The following is a 17,854-nucleotide window of genomic DNA, read 5'->3' on the forward strand; positions in this document are numbered from 1 at the left end:
AGGCCATTTGATATTGCCACTCCTAATTTAGGATAGACGTCTGAAAAAACACTTATTGGTTCCCCACCGCTGCCTTTTAGAAAATAAGAGAGCTGAAGAGGAACGCCCACACATAGAATCTCTCTGCAGACAACAAAATCTCTCTGCATCTCAAAATATTTCTGCCTTCTGTATCCTGGGTAAGCAGAACATGGAAAGCTCATTAGCAGATGACGTAGCGGACAAGTCTTGAGCCACGAACTTCTTTCACTCTCTGGCAGTGACGCAGGATATTGAGGATCCTATGGAAGCGCTTATCCACTTTCAGTTGAGTGAACTCTTTGATATCAGCCTCCACAATAAAAAATTCACCTGGAAAACAAAGAATGCCTTTGCTATAGAAATGACTATGTTGTAGGATACACTTAACATTTCACAAGTAACAATACAACCTCTTTTTAACAATTCCACACGTTGATGAAAAAATGTAATCAGTGGTAGGACGTTCCTCTCAGGAACTCTGTTCTACTTTCCGAATTTGTCACCAGAAAGAAGAATTACCAACCTTCCCATTAAGTTCAACCACCCTGCATCGTCCACAGGCCCCATTCAGTGAGAATCATAGAACCATAGAATGGTTTGGGTGGGAAGGGACCTCTAAAGCCCATCCAGTCCATCCCCCCTGCCATCAGCAGGGACATCTTCAACCAGATCAGGTTGCTCAGAGCCCCGTCCAACCTGGCCTTGAATGTTTCCAAGGATGGGGCATCTGCCACCTCTCTGGGCAACCTGTGCCAGTGCTTCACCACCCTCACTGGAAAAAATTTATTCCTTATATCCAGTCTGAATCTACTTTCTTTTAGTTTAAAACCATCACCCCTTGTCCTATCGCTACAGGCCCTGATAAAAAGTCTGTCCCCATCTTTCTTCCAAGCCCCCTTTAAGCACTGCAAGGCCGCAATAAGGTCTCCCCGCAGCCTTCTCCTCTCCAGGCTGAACCCCCCCAGCTCTCAGCCTGCCCTCACAGCAGAGCTGTGCCACCCTCGGAGCATTTTTGTGGCCTCCCCTGGCCCCGCTCCAACAGCTCCATGTCCTTCCCGTGCTGAGGACCCCCGAGCTGGACGCGGGGCTCCAGGGGGGTCTCCCCAGAGCGGAGCAGAGGGGCAGAATCCCCTCCCTCGCCCCACTGCCCACGCTGCAGGGGATGCAGCCCAGGAGACGCTTGGCTTGCTGGGCTGCCAGAGCACATTGCCGGCTCATGGCCAGCATTTCATCCCCCAGCACCCCCGAGTCCTTCTCCTCAGGGCTGCTCTCCATCCCTCCATCCCCCAGCCTGTGCTGATACCGGGGGTTGCGCCGACCCAGGTGCAGGACCCTGCACTTGGCCTTGTTGAACCTCACGAGGTTCACACAGGCCCATTTCTCCAGCCTGCCCAGGTCCCTCTGGATGCCATCCCGTCCCTCAGGCATGTTGACGGCACCACTGAGCTCGGTGTCACCGGCAAACTTGCTGAGGGTGCACTCGATCCCGCTGTCTATGTCATTGATGAAGATATTAAACAGCACTGGCCCCAGTATGGACCCCTGAGGGACACAACTTGTCACTAGTCTCCATCTGGACATCGAGCCCTTGACCACTACCCTCTGGATGTGACCATCCAGCCAATTCCTTATCCACCGAACAGTCCGCGCATCCAATCCATATCCTTCCAATTTAGAGAGGAGCATATTGTGAGGGAGCGAGCTCCGGCTGTTGTCAGCTGTATCTACTACATCTCTCAAACCATCCAGGCTCCTCTATCAGGGTATAAAGTCCGTGGCAGTCCAAAACAGCACCCAGTGCCAGAGAGGAGACGTTCCGCAGATGTGCCAGAAGATGGGGATAGTACAAAATCAGTTGACAGCACACCTTGAAGAGCCTTGATGGCTAACAGTAAACGCTTTGAGGCCTTGCCCGTAGGTGTTCTGCTCTTACTGACATCCAAAGCACTGACGTGAGCACAACCCATGCCCAAAGATCATAGCACAGCTTTACAGAGAAAGGCGTCACGTTTCGGTGTTTCAGTCGTGGAACGCGGTTGAGTAGCAGCATAATTTGAATCCCAAGTAATCGCTCTGCAACGTCTGAAATAAGCTGTGGCCTGATGACGTTCTCTCAGCAGGCACTCAAGTTCTGGAATTGGCCCTTTGCAAATAAAAGCAAGGAGCCCTGCGTACATCTGAGCTATGCAGCCCACCGTTCCCGTGACTTCCATCAGATTTGGAAAAGAATAATTCTACGTTGATTAAGAAAATGCAAGAAAAAGACTAACCGCATGGAAAGGCATCCTCCCCGTGTCTCTTTAAGAAAATGGCATAGGAAGGTCCTGCATCAGAGCTGGCGGCCCATCCCTTCTTGTAGTTGATTAACTACTTTGAAAGGAAATTCTCATTATCCAGCGCTTGTAAGAAACCAAGGCCTTGACTGGAGTTAAAGCGTTTAAAACGCCCGCAACAGAACGCCAAGAGAAAGTCCCCACAAGCTAACAGCAGACACGGGGAAGGAAGGAGTTATTCTAAGGACTCCACAGCTAAATCCACCAGCTGTGACTTCACATTCAGTCTTTATATGCTGCTGAGATAGGAGATAATTATAGATCTCGTAAAATGACTGCACATTTAATACTTCCTGTAACATGGAGTAAGGTTTTAACCACGTATCTTCACAAAACCGTAAGAATGAAAAGCAATCTGAAACCAGCAACGTGCTAATTCAGGTATAAGGAAGAAACGTCCAATTATCTCGAAGGAGAGTAAGTAGAAGGAAATAACATAGTCTTTTGTAGTGTTGTGCTTCCAAGTCTTACGAGAAGTCGCAAGGCTAGGGGTGTTCTAGCTCGGGAAAAGAGGACAGCGTTCTCCCTCCTCCTTTTACCCTTAAAGTAAGGCAGAGGCAGCACCATCTTAGATAAGATGGAGCATCTCTTCTTGCTATTTATTGGAGAGTCCTTCCGGTGTGTAACTAAGGAGAAAGTAGCTGATGCTAGCTGGAAAGCTGAAGATGCCAGGAAAGCTTTTATTTATTCATTAAACAAGTACAATGGAGGTTTACACAGGCAAATCTATGTTTTTATGTAAACGCTTCATCTTGAAATTTCATCTTGTGAGTGATCTAACAGGACACGCGCTCCGCTCTGAAGGAGCATCCAAGGATGCGACGGCCATTAGAACTAAGGTCCCGGAGTGCTGTTTATAGGCGCAGCGTTCCCCAAAATATTGGGTTCCCCAAAATATTGCCTGTTGAAGAATAACAGGCCACGTTTTCTCACAGGCTGGGCCTTTGAGAGTTGGTGACGCAGATGTCTAATAGGAAACAGAATCTTCCAGAGACAGTAACTGTCAAAAGCTGGAGGTCTTCCCCCAGATGGGAACTATACTGGAATTTCAGAGCTTGCAACACTGCCGAATTCACATACAGATGAAAAGTAGAAAGTTTGTTTACTAGGAAAAGAAAAAACCTGCATAACCACTTAAAATATAACTACGGTTGGATAGAGACCATTTGCAATTTCCAGTAACAGGGCAATACCCCTAAATGGTATTAGGAAGCCAGGGATAACCCGCATACTGGTTTCGCAGTATCTGGGGGAACATCGGAATATCCTGAATCTGTGCAGAATACGATTTCTTCGTGTATTTGCCCAGAATTCAGGGCAGCAACGTGCAGCATAGCAGGATCTTTTTCATGAAGAAACCAGAGCTGGCTGAAGGGCAGTGGGTTGGTTGGAAACAGTAGGTCCATGCGCTAAATAACTAGCTAAACTAACTGAATCACCTTACTGGCTGGGAAGTTACCCTGATAAACCAGGCAGCATCTTTTCTCCTCTTGAAATCAGAGGAAGAGGTCGGTTGGCAATCAGCCCAGGCTGAGAAACTGTGGGAATCCTAAGCAGAGACACTCACAGCAGAAATTTAAGCAAACAAATCAATGAATGCACAACCTCGTCCTGAAAACTGCAATGGATAAAGACATTTAATCATTTTGTGCTGGCCAGATAAGAGCCATCTGACAGCCTGCCAGACCTTTTCTCTAGACTTTCTAGATGATTAGTCACAACAAACAAAACCAAAACAACCTACCACACACACACACACACTCTCTTAGATGCTGAATGTCCTAGTTTCCTAACTGAATTTTCCAACATAAGCAAGAAAATAAAGACCGTCTCTCAGGTACTTGAAGAAATTAAAAGCCTCAGTTTTTCAGATTGAAAAAAAAACCCTTTCTGGGAGAAACTTCTCTCTGACTAGTTGTAGCTTTCTCAAGTTGCTAGAACGGCTCCTTCGTTGCAGCCGAGGCTGCTGTAGATCACAGTACAGACTAAGCAGCATTCCAGGCCTAGGAAGGCCCTTCTAGAGTTTAGCCTCTCCTCTATAGCCATGGGCTCAAACTCCTTACTGTCGTCCTGAGGACAGTAACAGTTAAAGCAAAAAAACACTCTTAAGTTAAAAATGATGAAGCGAGTATTTTAAGAAATCCCAGATTAATACGAGCCATTGTTAGACTGAAGCAGAACTTGTCTAGAAAAAAAACCCAAACTATCCAAGGCCAAATCAGAAGCCAGTCACGTGAAGTAGTCTAGCTGCGTGCCTTCAGCATGTTTTTATTGAAGTCCTTTACAACACTGACTTTCATATGACAGGTTTATCCTATAGGTCTCAAAATAAAGTGCCAGGCATCGTATCAGAATTCCTTCCCTACAGAAGAGATGCATTTAGAATCTAGAAGTTAGCGCTGTTATCGCCATACCATAAATAGTGAGAGTCTTGATCAGCAACAAATCCAAAGGAAGGAAGAAAAAGCCGTGGTTTGTCAGAAGGTGACTCCTGAGCACCCAGTGAACGCGCTTAGGGCAGAATGTTCTTGCGTTCTGTCCAGGGCGAAAATCGAGAGGCGGGCGCCAAGGTCTTGTCAGAAAAAGAGCTCTCTTTCTGTGAGACAGAAGAGAGTTTGCTCCACGCTTTATGTCTGAACTCGGAAACACGAGGGCATTCTAAGGACACCGCCAAGCTTGATACGTGCAGTACACCCCTCCAGGAATAATTACATACTTGTTCTCAAAAGGAAAGGAATGTCAAAAAGGAGATTTTAATATTAGAGATCTACTGTGCCACATATCTTTGGAAAAACAAACCTGTAAGTACAACTTGCTTTTAAATTGAGAGAGATTTTGGTGCATTTTCGCTCCCTCTATGCTTTTAGGAGGAGAGAACTTTTTAAGGTTATCAGACAGCCCTGTCTCTTCCACAAAGTCACTGCAGCATGACTGATTACCCAGATTTCCCAACTTCAGAACACATTTTTAACAGTTCATGTCCATTCTAGCTCAAAAACTGAAAACACCGTTTATGCAGTTTGGTTATCAAACTAGGAGTTTCCAGAACTTGTAGTGATTCCGAGTTAAATTTTTGCACGCTCAAAGTTTTTGCTACAACACACTGTGAAAGTGACATGTTTTCAGTGAAAATAAATAAAAAGTAACCGAATCAGTTATGGGAAAAAACTTCAGTCACAACAATAACCCTTGTTGCTACACTATAGGACTTTATCCAGAAGAGGTGACTGGATTTTATACTGACCACCCAGTTCTGTATAGCAATAAGACACTTTTAATCCTTATGGCCTAGAATCTGATCTGGAGACGAACCTCATTTCTGTTCTCCTCCCCGTATCTCAAGGGAGAACCACAACTTTCATTGCTCCGGACTGTCGAAGCGTTGTTTGCCCCCCTGGAGCGGACAGAAATTCTTCCGGGCCAAATCTGATTTAGACCATGGCACCCCGTGCTGGGAAGGGAGGGAAAGCCCTGCTAAGTCTACAGATTATTTTTTTTTTCCCCTCCCTGTTCTCCATCTGAGAATAAGCAATAGCAGGTTTTCTAAAATTTTTCAGGACCGATGGTTTTAAACACTCCCACAGGTTAAACCATTCCACCAAATTCCAGAGTGCCTGGATGGACTGTTTTCTGAGAATAAGATGTTATAAGTTACACCGTAACATGAAAAGCGCGTGCTGTCATTAGTCATTCAATATTTTGTCCGGTATTTTTATACTTGGGCTGCGATATCCAAATGCCATGAGTTTGGTACAAGCAAAGGTAAAAAAAAATACCTTTTGTATCCTTAGTTTCTTCTTCCAGGAATCTGTGGTAGAGATTTCTGACTGCCGTATTCATAGATTTCAAAGGCTGATGCAAGATCTTGTACTTGCCCACCACAGCCTTGTTCATATCTTGAACAACTGCATTAATCTGATCATATGTTAAACGACCTTTCATATACCTACAAATAAAAATAAAAATCAGTAACCAGAAAGTCACAAATGAAGTTCCGTGTTTATTTTGCTCTTTCATCAGCCGTAATTGAACATGCTATTCCTAGTTAGAGGCGGTTTCTTCTGCTTTGTGTTAATGAATAAACGTCGTAGTTAATTTTGTTCATTTCCTTGATTGTTTAAGAATGTTAAAAAGCCAGAAAGATAAAACATTAGGAAGTTAAATTAAGAAGTAAAAAATATCCAGTGCTTAAGCTGTAAGGAGCGTTTCAAAACGGAATAAAGGTTGCTTTTATAGCATACCACTTAAACTACAAACGCAGAAAAATCAAGTAACTTTGCAGAAAACATAACACAAGCCAAAACTGAAATTAAATGTTTCTGCCTAAGAGTGCAATTTGGTTCATATCACAATCCTAAATAACCTGTATTTGATCTTACAGCCATTCCTTTGGGGGTTTTTTGGAAGAAATATCACTTTTATATTGTTTTCTATATTTTATTGTGCGGCCTACTGAGCTAAAGACAGTTCTGCACTACCAACATCCGCTTCTGAACTTTCAGAGCATTTCATAAAACTAGTACTAAAATAATAAGATCTGTTGATAACAGCCTAGAGGTACAGGAAGCACAGAAGAGAAAAAACAAAGTGATGTGGAAATATTAGAACGCTGGAATATTTGCAAGTCAGGCTATTCAGCATTTATAGATGTAAAGGCATGCATTCAGGGAAAAGGCAACATGCTACAAACTGAGAAGCCATTATATAAAAATGAAATCTGAAACTCATATGACAAGCAGTAAGCTAAATATAAAACAAAACCGCAGAAAACACTGCAGTAAAAGCCAGGGCAACCTTGCAACTCGAATTAGCCTGCGATCACCATTCAGCCACTGCAACGACCCAAACGCGGCCGTTTGCATTTGGTTCGGTATCAGTTTGCAGATGGGTGGAATTGAGAAAAGCATTAAAATTCAGTTTAAGAATGAATGGGGTTCTGTAGGTCAGGACATCAGGCAGCTAAAAGCTGTGGGACAATAAGATTGAAAAGATCAATGAACAGGAAATTTTTCTCTCATTTTAATCTGAATGGAAAAACTCAATCTTTGGAAAACATACAAAGAATTTAAAGCACAAGTAGCTAATCAATTATAAAGTCAATAGTCCAAACCAGAACGTGGGCAGGCATTACACAATTGCCAACTAAAAATAACTGCTTGCTGTAGAATTTAATAGCAGCCAGTCCCTGCCGGGGAGACAGGTCTGCACGAGGTGTGTAACAACTCCTGAAATCAAAGCAACTTCTCTAATTCCAGACTGAATTCTTTGTAGCCCGTTTTCAACTTTATTGATATTTTGATTAATCCAAATTCAAAGTTGGAGGTGCACCCATTTTTATAAAAACGCTCTACTTGGCAGACATAACATCTTTTCAAATAAAAGCAGCGCTACCACCCCTGAAATGCAGTCATGCTCAGCCTAAGCAAGTAACACAGCCTATAACCAGAGAAGGGCTTTGCCTGTATACATTAACTGCTATTTATTGCTCTCTCCGCGTCCCTTAGCCTATTTATAAAGTCACAGGGGAATGTGCAGAGCTACAAAGATTAAAGCCAGAGGTATAAAATACCTGTATTTAAGTTCCTATGCTCCCGCTATCAATAGACATAGAGTGAATACACTTAATAAAGCCAAGAGAACACCTCAGCTCATCCCGACGCAGAAACAGAGAAGCAGGATTCAGTTGCCTAAAGCCCAGAACCGAACGCTCTTTGAGAGGCCCTCAGGCATCCAAGATGCTCACACAGGGCCAGCAGATGTGCTGGGGTTTACAGAAAATTCAGTAACCTGGCAGTACGTGCTAAAGCATCTGCGATGGCACCAGTCAGTTCTGCTTAGGCAACTGCAGAACACCATTAGCAGCCAGGCAGCTGAGCCCTTTTCTGGTTTTGCCGACTGTACTGACCGGGCGTTCGGTGACAACAGTGGGAGCGGGGGCACTCAGTGAGCGTGGAGACCCCCGCGTCACAGACACGTAAACGCAGGCACCTTAATCTGAACCTAAACTCTGTCAAGTGGAATTTTTCTTCTGTGCATAACTCAGGATCGTAAAAACTCCAGCTGTTCCACACTTCTCATGTTTCTCTCCAGCCATGGCTAGCGCACCCATAAACGCTGACCTTTATTTCAGTCCATACATACGCTAATATAAAAACATAAAGTTGAGAAGTTCCAAATTCATCCATTTAATTCAGATTTAAAATAACTTCAAAATCTGCTTCACTACACCAAAACCAAAAACATTCAGAACTTTTGAAAAAAAAAAAAACCCAAGTGACCCAATTTCTTTTTTTAAGCCCCAGAAGCCCTTTTCAAAACATTTTTTTTTCCATAGGTATGAAAACCAAAGCACAGTGCTCTGTTCTTCAAAGAAAATAACAACATCAATATATCACGTAGATACCACTGGAAAAGAGATAAATCTCCTAATGGCCAGCCCTGCTCCCTCAAAAACGCTTAGGCTAAAAGAAGCATATATTCCCCCAAGTTACCATCTTCTGAGACTTTAGAGTTATAACGAATGCGCAGATTCTAAAAATATCTTACGCGGTAGGAATTTTAGAGAGAGAATAAAGCCAGCATTTTCCTTTGCCTTGAATTCAAAGTTAAGTGAGACATCCACTGCGCAATTCCCTTTTTCTTCCTCCAAAAAGCGTCTTTCTGCAACAGATTCGAAGGCTAAGATAATTTGCAAGTTTTTTGCTGTGCGAGAGTATTGCGTTTGATCGAGGTGCTCCATGTCTGCACTTTAACACAGCAGGCATTTTCTTTAAATACCCGCTGCAGAGTTCTAAAAATATGAAGTCACTGAAGAATGTATATCCCTTTTAGTGCCCTAATGATGTTAGGGATAGATTCTTCTTCCCTTTCAGCACAAAGTCGGGGAAAACCACCTAGGTTTTTCAGTTACAATCTACCACAGCTGTGGTAGGAAGGAAGAGAGAGGAATGAGACTCTTGGCTGATTCAAAACCCACAATACCCAGCTGGTAAGGGATTTAGACACATATGTGGTGCATATGCACAGTTGTGCTTTATTAAGTCCCTCAGACAGGCTTAGCATAGGCACAGCCGCGCGGCTCCGGGACCGGAGCTGGATAAAAATGCAGTAGTATCCCTTGGTACTATTGCCAACAGATCCTAGAGAGATCCTACATCAGAACCAGTGCTGATCTGGAGAACTGGGAGATGAACCTGATTCTCATTCTTCTAGGAGAATATGTTAGGAGTGAGAAAATTTGGGTCACAAACAGCTGCTGCTTAGATTTGATTAAATAGTATGTGAAACGGCAAGCTTAGCGGACTCCCCCAATCTTGTATTACAACACTGCCAAGCAACAGGAAAAAAATCGGTAGATTAATAGATCTATTTAAATTCATGGAAATCCACAGAACAAAGAGGCTTTTCCCATCTGAATAAAAATATTTCTATAGCCCCACAAGCAGAGTCTAAGATGCAACCTTTCTATAAACCAGCAATTAATATCAGAGTATCCAGCTGGCCTCCGTCCCCATTCTCCCCACCCACGAACAGCAGTGGAAAACCTTCCACTTTCAAGGAAAATGAAACACTTTAAGGGGTTATCAGGGAAGATCATAGCTTTAACCGGAGGCTGAAACAACATTTGGCTAGAATGGTCTATGTCTACTCTTGCCTTAGCAGAAATAAAGACCAAAAATTCCCATGCTCCACCTTTACCTTTCCAAAATTTTATCAGGAGAGAAGTACCTAAGGGAGTAATCCCACCAAACACTAGAGATGACCTGCAGAATAAAAATACCAGGTGCGTGCACTTATAAGAAATAACCAAGAGAGTCCTTTATTATTAGCTCAACATTCAGGCTCCTCCATTTTTTGGATCGAGCAATGTGGTGGAAGAAAATGGACGTTGCTCACCTGAAAATTTTGAAAGCTATAGGAAAGATGATTTGAAAGCCTCACGTAAAACACAGACTCAAAAAAAAAAAAAACCCCATCTTATTGAAACGAGTGTTGTCAGGCAACAACCTGAATCTAGAGTCTAGATAACAATTTAGCCTTAGGCATCAACAGAATTTTCTTGGTTTTGCAGAAATATTTGTCATTGGCCCCAAAATGCCATTTAAGCAAAGTTATTCCTACATGACAGATTTCAGACAAGGGTATCTATTAATCAGGTCCCGATGGTAGGGGAAAAAGCCCACAGCTTTCTATTCCAGAGATTTGGGATGTTTCAGTGGGAGGTGTTTTTTGCTTTTAACAAGTCTGATTTCTTTTCCTGTCTCAAAACAGATTGATAAGTCAAGACTTGAAGCTTTCAGAAACCAATAGCTGGGGCAAATAAAACCAGCATTTATCATTATTCTTCCTTTTAAGTGTAAACGTACCTTTCATCTTATGAGATGATGGCTTTTTTTTTTTTTACACGTCAGTTCTCAAAACAAGAAGAGAACCCATCTGTTAGCCAGTATATTTCTGTTCATACAATTCAAGTGACTCTGGAGATCAGAGGTTTGGGTTTTAACTGATTAGTTCTGATCTTCCCAACATATACCTAAAAAAGAACCTAATTAGCTCTATTCATTTCATTTTCAGGTTTGCCAGTATTGCATATAAAATATTTAGAGCTACCATCGTGATGTTTCATCCTGTGGAACATTTAAAATTTCAAAACATCTCTGTCAATCTCAGTTCTGCAAGAGCTCACTTTCTCAAACCTACGTTTGCCGCCCAAATTGGCATGACAGGGTCTAAGAAAAGCCACACTTAACTTACGCAGGAACACTTTCAAATTCTTCCACAGTTATTAAGGGTGCTTCTTTAATAAGTCTTGCCTCTTTTGCAGGTTTCTTTCCACGTTCGGGTTCTACGACTTTTGTTTGTTCTTCGCATTTCACAGTTAGCCCAGCGATGCTGTAAAATGAAGGAATATTAAGTGTATAAATAGCAGATAAGTGGTAAGGTGAATAGCATTATATTATATTATCAAGTCTGCTTACTCACAGACCTAAGTTCCAACCCATCTGTTAGGCTGGATGAACACAATTCACCATCTTTCCTGAAAGAAAAATAAATAAAGCAAGCCTACTCCATTTCAAATTGCATACTTTAGCTGACTTCATTATAGCTCTTCATTTCTCAGCTAGAGAGGCTGCTAGCAGGTGAACTGGCAGCAGCCCAAACGCAGCGCAGAGCAGTTAAGAATTCAATGTACCATTACATTTCACAGAACATGAGGCCTCGCTTTTTATCAGATGAACCACAGCACAGAGCTGCAGCCTAACAGGCGGATTCGAAATACTTCACAGCTCTTTGAAAGAAGTTCAAATCTTGGGAAGCCTGACTCATCCATTAATCTTTTGAAGCAAAGAGATTCAACACCATCCAGCAGGCTGGGATAAATTTTTTTTTTTTTTTGGCAAGATCCCAAAAGCCGAGGAATTTCCTGCTTTGAGTGATTATTAGAGCATTACTTTTATAAATTCACCCTTCCTCCAAACCCTCAGCTTCGAGCCTCAAACGCCGAGTTATTTGCCAGCCACCCACCTAGCTGCTCTCCTACTCATCGGTAGAAGGACAGCAAAGAGGGTGCATTTGGCCAAATTCACCGTCCTCTGACTACAAGCACGTTACGGGGCCGTGATGCGCAACAGAAATCACTAACGCAGTGCCGAGCTGACCTGTCACAAAGAACTGATCCTCTGCTTTGATCTAACCTTCCCACAAGAAGAGATCTCCGTGCGACGTGGGGCCCTACGAATGGCACAGAGGGCTGGGATTTATGTGTCACTTGATGTGACCCCCCCCAAAACCCGGTGTCCCATTTCCCAGGGAAGACGGCTGCAGCGCGGAGGACAGCGAGTGCCACCTGCTGGGCTCCCCAACTGCCGGGACACAGTGACAGGGGAAGCTCTGCTTTTGGCATCTGGAAGGGAAAGGCCTTAGATACGTTGAACTTGCTTTTTATTTCAGTGAGATTCTTCCGGTAAATAAGAACAGCAAAAGCAAGAACACAGGAGAGAAACAACAGCTAAAGTTCCAGTCGTCCGCATGGGCGTTCTCATTCTTTCTGAGATTTGAAGGCCTGTCTCACCCGTGTTCAGCTGCTCGCCCTGCTCTCCGCGTTACTTCTCTCATGAGATTCACTCAACCATCAGCTCCCCAGGCATTTTGGGACACAGAGGAACAGAAACGGAGAGGGTCAACAGAGAAAGGTTTGGGGAAAAGGACTGAAGACCCATTTACACCGATACAGATGGGTTCTGACCAATTACAGTCTGTCGGGCACCGACAGCACAGCGGTTGTAAGCTGGCAGAGCACAGTCTGTAGAAAATGATTGGAAAAAACTTGCTTAGTTTTACATGTGTGGTTCTGTCTAGAAAGGGAAGGAGCAGCTAAACTTGTGTCACAATTAACTTCTTGATCGAAAGCAGGACAAGACTGGAAGTGAAACCAAGATCCCAAAGAATCTTTTTGATATCAGAGGTAATATAATCACTAAACAAGCCTCGTTTGCATCTAAAAAATTCCCAGGAGCGAACGTGAACTTAAGGTAAAGGTTTTTCCTCAATTAAGAAAGTAAGTTCTGAAAAGAAGGCTGAAGCCCAGTGACAATTTCTGAAGAACTTCCATTCTTTCACACATAAAAAAATAAATTCTGCAAGATCTAAATCGAAAAGGAAATTGAAAAGGAACAAGATATCTCTAGACACATTTTAGGAGGCTATTTCCTAAACTGAGGGTTCATGTCTGAAGGGCAGCGTTCAGAAAAAAAGCTTTTGCGCAAGTCATCACTTTACCAGATAAGATTAATCCAAGTTTCAGTACAAGCAGTACCTACACGGATGAGAATATTGCTACGCACTAAAGTTACAGTTTATTTTTCTCTTCTGTAACCTTGTTTCCACATCCTTAACCTTTTACTTTGCTGGAATACACCTGTAATGTTTTCAGCCTGAGGTTTGCCTGGCATTAGGAGCGAGACCAGGTAAAGCTGATAGATTCAGGGCACATAGTGAATTGAAATAGACTGAGGCATTCTGACAAGCTACAAGGGTGGAAACAAGCTGTGAGATCTCCAGATGTTAGAATCTAGAAGAGACCCCCATCTGGCACACGCTAACATCACTCAAAAATAAAAAGCAGTTCCAACAGGCCAGCGAAGGAACTGACCACTCTGAGAAACCTCGTCGGAGTTATAAAGTCTTAGGAACCTTCTGAATAATAGCTGTTGTTTCACATATTTGTGTCTCATTCTCTCACTCGAGCTATTTTATTCTGAACAGCTTCTCGGTACAGCCCTCTCAAAGGCAGGTGGATGTCATTACCAGCTAAAATAAATGCCAGGCTGCTGCACGGAAAGAATAAAAATACCACAACCATAATTCAAATCCCCACAGAAAGATGATTGAGTTAGAGGATTTTTTTTTTTTTTTTAATGATATTTGGAAGAGCAGTGTTGAATTTCAGTTCTAGTGACCCAGCATTTGGATCGCTAACCCACCCTTCAGTCCTGAGGTACCGCAGCTACCGAATCAGTGTGTTTCCAATTCTAAAGCAAGGAACGCTCAGATTTATCGAAGAACTCGCTTTCTACTATAATTTCACACCTGCCACTGGAAGCTTCCATCTGAACAGCTCGGTATTTTATGGGTTTTTCCTGAGGGATTTGTTAGGGTGCTAGCGCAAGCCTGGTAGCAGTCAAGAGCAAACTCTAGAATCAATACATATAACACGCTTAGCTCCCAAAAGTTCACAGTTAATACACAGTAAAAGGAGCAGAGCTGGACAACGCTGAAGCTGGACGCTGCCGGGAGCGGCCCGCTACCTCCACACTCAGGTACCACATACCAGCTCCGAGTTGGTTTAGGCAGATAGGGAGGAATGTTTTCACGGAGGTGCTGTGCTTCATTTTGCTCTCTCTCAGCAGACTTCTGGAGCTCCTGAAATTAACGTTAGACTTCATCAGAAATCTGACACTTAATGTCAAGCAAGTAGTTTACTATTAGGGTGACGCTAAAATAATTTTTTAACTGTGTCAGGTGTTGTTTGCTCTCTCCCTATCATCTTACCTCTTTACTTCCTAATTTCCCCAAGAGCAACTAGCAAAGCTCAGGGGAAAAAAAAAAAAGCTAAGAGTGAGAAAACACAAGGTTAACTGTCCTTGCCCTCAAAGTGTCAGAGAAATTTGAGTGGGCAAGAAGTAAATCTTTAACAATATACCCTAGCAGGTCCGGGCAGGGGAATGGTGGTGGTGATGATGAGATACTACAGGAAAACTCATCTACAGGAAAACTCATCTACGTTCCCCAAACAACCCTTTCACAAAAGACTTAACACACAAAGGCGCTGCAAACACACGCTAAACCAACAGATAAATATTCTAATCGAATCGTTTTCACGGCTCTTGCAAGGATGTAAAAATAGAACTCCTCTTTAGATCACAGTATCTATTATGATAAAGACATACTTTCAATGTGTGCAAATTTTTTTTTTTTTGAAGCTTAACATTCACAATGCTGGAGAGCTGCTTAATAAACCACCAGTAAGCCCATTCCGAGCGCCAGCTCCACTTATAAGCAGCCTCACGCATCCAAACTTAGGATCTAGAAAAGAACGACTACGCGCTTATCAAAAATTCCTTTGAATCCTTCGGTATTTTATGAACAGGAAAAAAAAAAAAAAAGATTACTTTTAGCAAATTTTTCAGTTTTTCTTGATGTTGAACTTCCGTTTCCATTTTATTCAGGAGCTCATGCAAGAGAACCATCTCATCTCCTGTTTTACAGAGCATAGATTTGAGGGATGGTTCTTGACCTGTTAAAGAGAGAGCGTTCAGCCAAAACAAAACCAAAATCCCATTTCCCTCCCCTCCACAAACAGTGATTGTCTACTAACTCTATGCTCCCCAACCACCGTATCTTCCCAGGAGAAGCAGCAATATTCACTGGTCAAACAGTCAACCTCCTACTCCATACAGCCCACAGAGTTCAAAGCTGCTGCGGGAACAAAGGCCCCTCTCCACCACGATGCTGGGAAGCGCTGAGCTGTACCCACTACCGCTGCAGGGGGAGGACACAGTTTTTAAACACGGCCTGGCTTTCACAACTGCTTGCCTGCAGCACCCTCTTCTCCTTCATGATCTCCCTCTCTTTCGGGGAGCTAGAAAGCCACTGCCCTCTTTGGAAACGGTTATAGTTCCTCTTCAAAGAGGAGGTTACCCTAGCTGACCCTCCCAAACGACGTTTCAGTCATCCTGTGTAACGTCTATTTGTGCCTAGCAAAGGAGATAAACCTAAAACATGCAGATCAGTTTCAATACCTCAGTTTAAGTAAGTTTGCTACCCACTGCGTGTTTACATCAGAGCCAGGCACTCCTGGAATGCCAGAACAAGACACCTGTAGAAACCTCCATCTGTGCCTTTGCACATTTTTGTAATTAGGCTTAATGTACTCACCAAGATATTTCTTCTCCCATCTGGAGCTTTCCCCACCAAGTATATAGAATATAGGGTGCATTAACCCCCAGTCTGCAAGTCCCTCAGAGGAGCATACTTTCATTTTGCTCATGTTCTCTGCTTGGCACCTGGTTCCTTGATAATGCTCCCATTTTTGAATCATAGAAGGCTTTGGGATGGAAGGGACCTTCAAAGCCCATCCAGTCCATCCCCCCTGCAGTTGGCAGGGACATCTACAACCAGATCAGGGTGCTCAGAGCCCCGTCCAACCTGGCCTTGAATGTTTCCAAGGATGGAGCATCTCCCACCTCTCTGGGCAGCCTGTGCCAGTGCTTCACCACCCTCATTGTAAAAAATTTCTTCCTTATATCCAGTCTGAATCTGCCCTCTTTTAGTTTAAAACCATCACCCCTTGTCCTATCGCTACTGGCCTTGCTAAAAAGTCTGTCCCCATCTTTCTTGTAGGCCCCCTTTAAGTACTGAAAGGCCACAATAAGGTCTCCCCGCAGCCTTCTCTTCTCCAGGCTGAGCACCCCCAGCTCTCAGCCTGTCCTCACAGCAGAGGTGTCCCAGCCCTTGGAGCATTTCGGTGGCCTCCTCTGGACCCTCTCCCACAGCTCCACATCGTTCCTGTGCTGAGGACCCCCGAGCTGGACGCAGGGCTCCAGGGGGGTCTCCCCAGAGCGGAGCAGAGGGGCAGAATCCCCTCCCTCGCCCTGCTGGCCACATTTTGCCATCCTTGCTCACTTTTGTTCTTGTTCTCTATATTTTCCTTGATTTCCACTTCATGTTACGTTCCTTCTCTAATTAGAGCATTCCCATTTCCTGCAAGGAGGTGCAAACCAAAACCCTCTCTTCATTTTCTTTACCTATGCTTCTTAATTGAAGAGTCTTTTTAATAGTCGAAATCTTTGTGTTGACGTGAAAGCATAAATCTTCCAGGTCTGAGGACGCCATGTTCCTCTATTATCATACTGAAGGGAAATAAAAAAGAATGCAGTGATTTAAGACCTACGTTGCAAACACAAAGCACACAAACAGAATTTTAAAAGGACCCTGATGCGTCAAAGAAGCAAAGGGAACTTAAATGAATCAGTAAATGTAGTAACTACCTCTTATTTTACTAAATTGAAAACAGGAAAGTACAAAGTGACTGGCATAAGGCAAGACAAAGCAATTTCCCTGAACTCTGGAGATAAATGTGGTGTAATATCAGTGCAACGATTCCTCATGAAACTGTATAAATCTTTATTATATTAACGTGTTCGCTACTAATGGAGTTGGAAATTTACTGCAATAACATCTGCTTTGTATAAAGAACTGCTACAAGGCTCTCTCAGGGAGCTTGGATCAATGATCAATATTTAAAGAGGGGGTTTGGTTGGGTTTTTTTTAGAAAAGACCAGTAATTAAACAAAAGAAAATGTGCACTTGCTCGCTAGCAGAGTATGGAGGCACAAAAAGTAGCATTATATACGGGTTACTCTAGCGTAAGTGTACTTATTAACTCTGTTACAGAAAATAACTGATAAAAAACGTTGCTGAAATACGCCTTCCCCCACGGTAATGTAACAACCCCTTTGTCCGGCGGCCCTTGTGTTTACAGCGCTCGCACGGCCCCCTCTGGCGGTTACCTCACACTTGAAGCTTTTATTTTGCCCTTAGTTTTAAAACACCACGAACGAGCACGCTTGCTTAATGCGTTATCAGAGACTTGCCGCCTCCCGCCCCTGAGGGGAAGCCGTTACCGCCCGCCGCAGCGCCCGCCCTCCCTCTGCCCCCTCACGCTCCGACCCAACGCGAGCGTTCCCTCCCCCAGCGCCCCGCTCTCACCGCCGCGACGCCCGGAGCCGGCTCCTTCGGGACGGCGAGGGGACAGGCGGCTTGCGGCGAGGGGACAAGCGGCTTCCCGCGGGGGGGTAACCCCGGCCGGCCCCGCCGTCTCTGGGCGGCAGCGCCGGTTCAAACCCGCCGCCCTCAGCCGGCCCTCGGAGAGCGCAGGCGCGGGAGGCGGCGGGCGGGGAAGGCGGGAAGCGGGGAGGGCGGGAGGCGGCGGCGCTGAG

The 17,854-nt window shown here is 44.0% G+C and overlaps 1 protein-coding gene across 1 annotated transcript; it reads right to left on the reverse strand.

Moving 5' to 3' along the window:
* Nucleotides 1-202: 202 nt before the first annotated feature.
* On the reverse strand, nucleotides 203-16,779 carry LOC309602436 (SKA complex subunit 1-like; the record flags this gene model as incomplete). Its single annotated transcript, XM_082336007.1, has 6 exons — nucleotides 16,661-16,779; nucleotides 15,026-15,150; nucleotides 14,185-14,276; nucleotides 11,109-11,246; nucleotides 6,131-6,300; nucleotides 203-351 (listed from the first exon to the last, which is right to left on the reverse strand). The coding sequence occupies exons 1-6, from the start codon at nucleotides 16,746-16,748 to the stop codon at nucleotides 203-205; spliced, it is 762 nt and encodes a 253-aa protein (XP_082192133.1). The 5' UTR covers nucleotides 16,749-16,779.
* Nucleotides 16,780-17,854: the final 1,075 nt, after the last annotated feature.

Source organism: Platalea leucorodia (genome assembly GCF_965183815.1).
Source record: "Platalea leucorodia genome assembly, chromosome: Z".
Lineage (NCBI taxonomy): Eukaryota > Metazoa > Chordata > Aves > Pelecaniformes > Threskiornithidae > Platalea > Platalea leucorodia.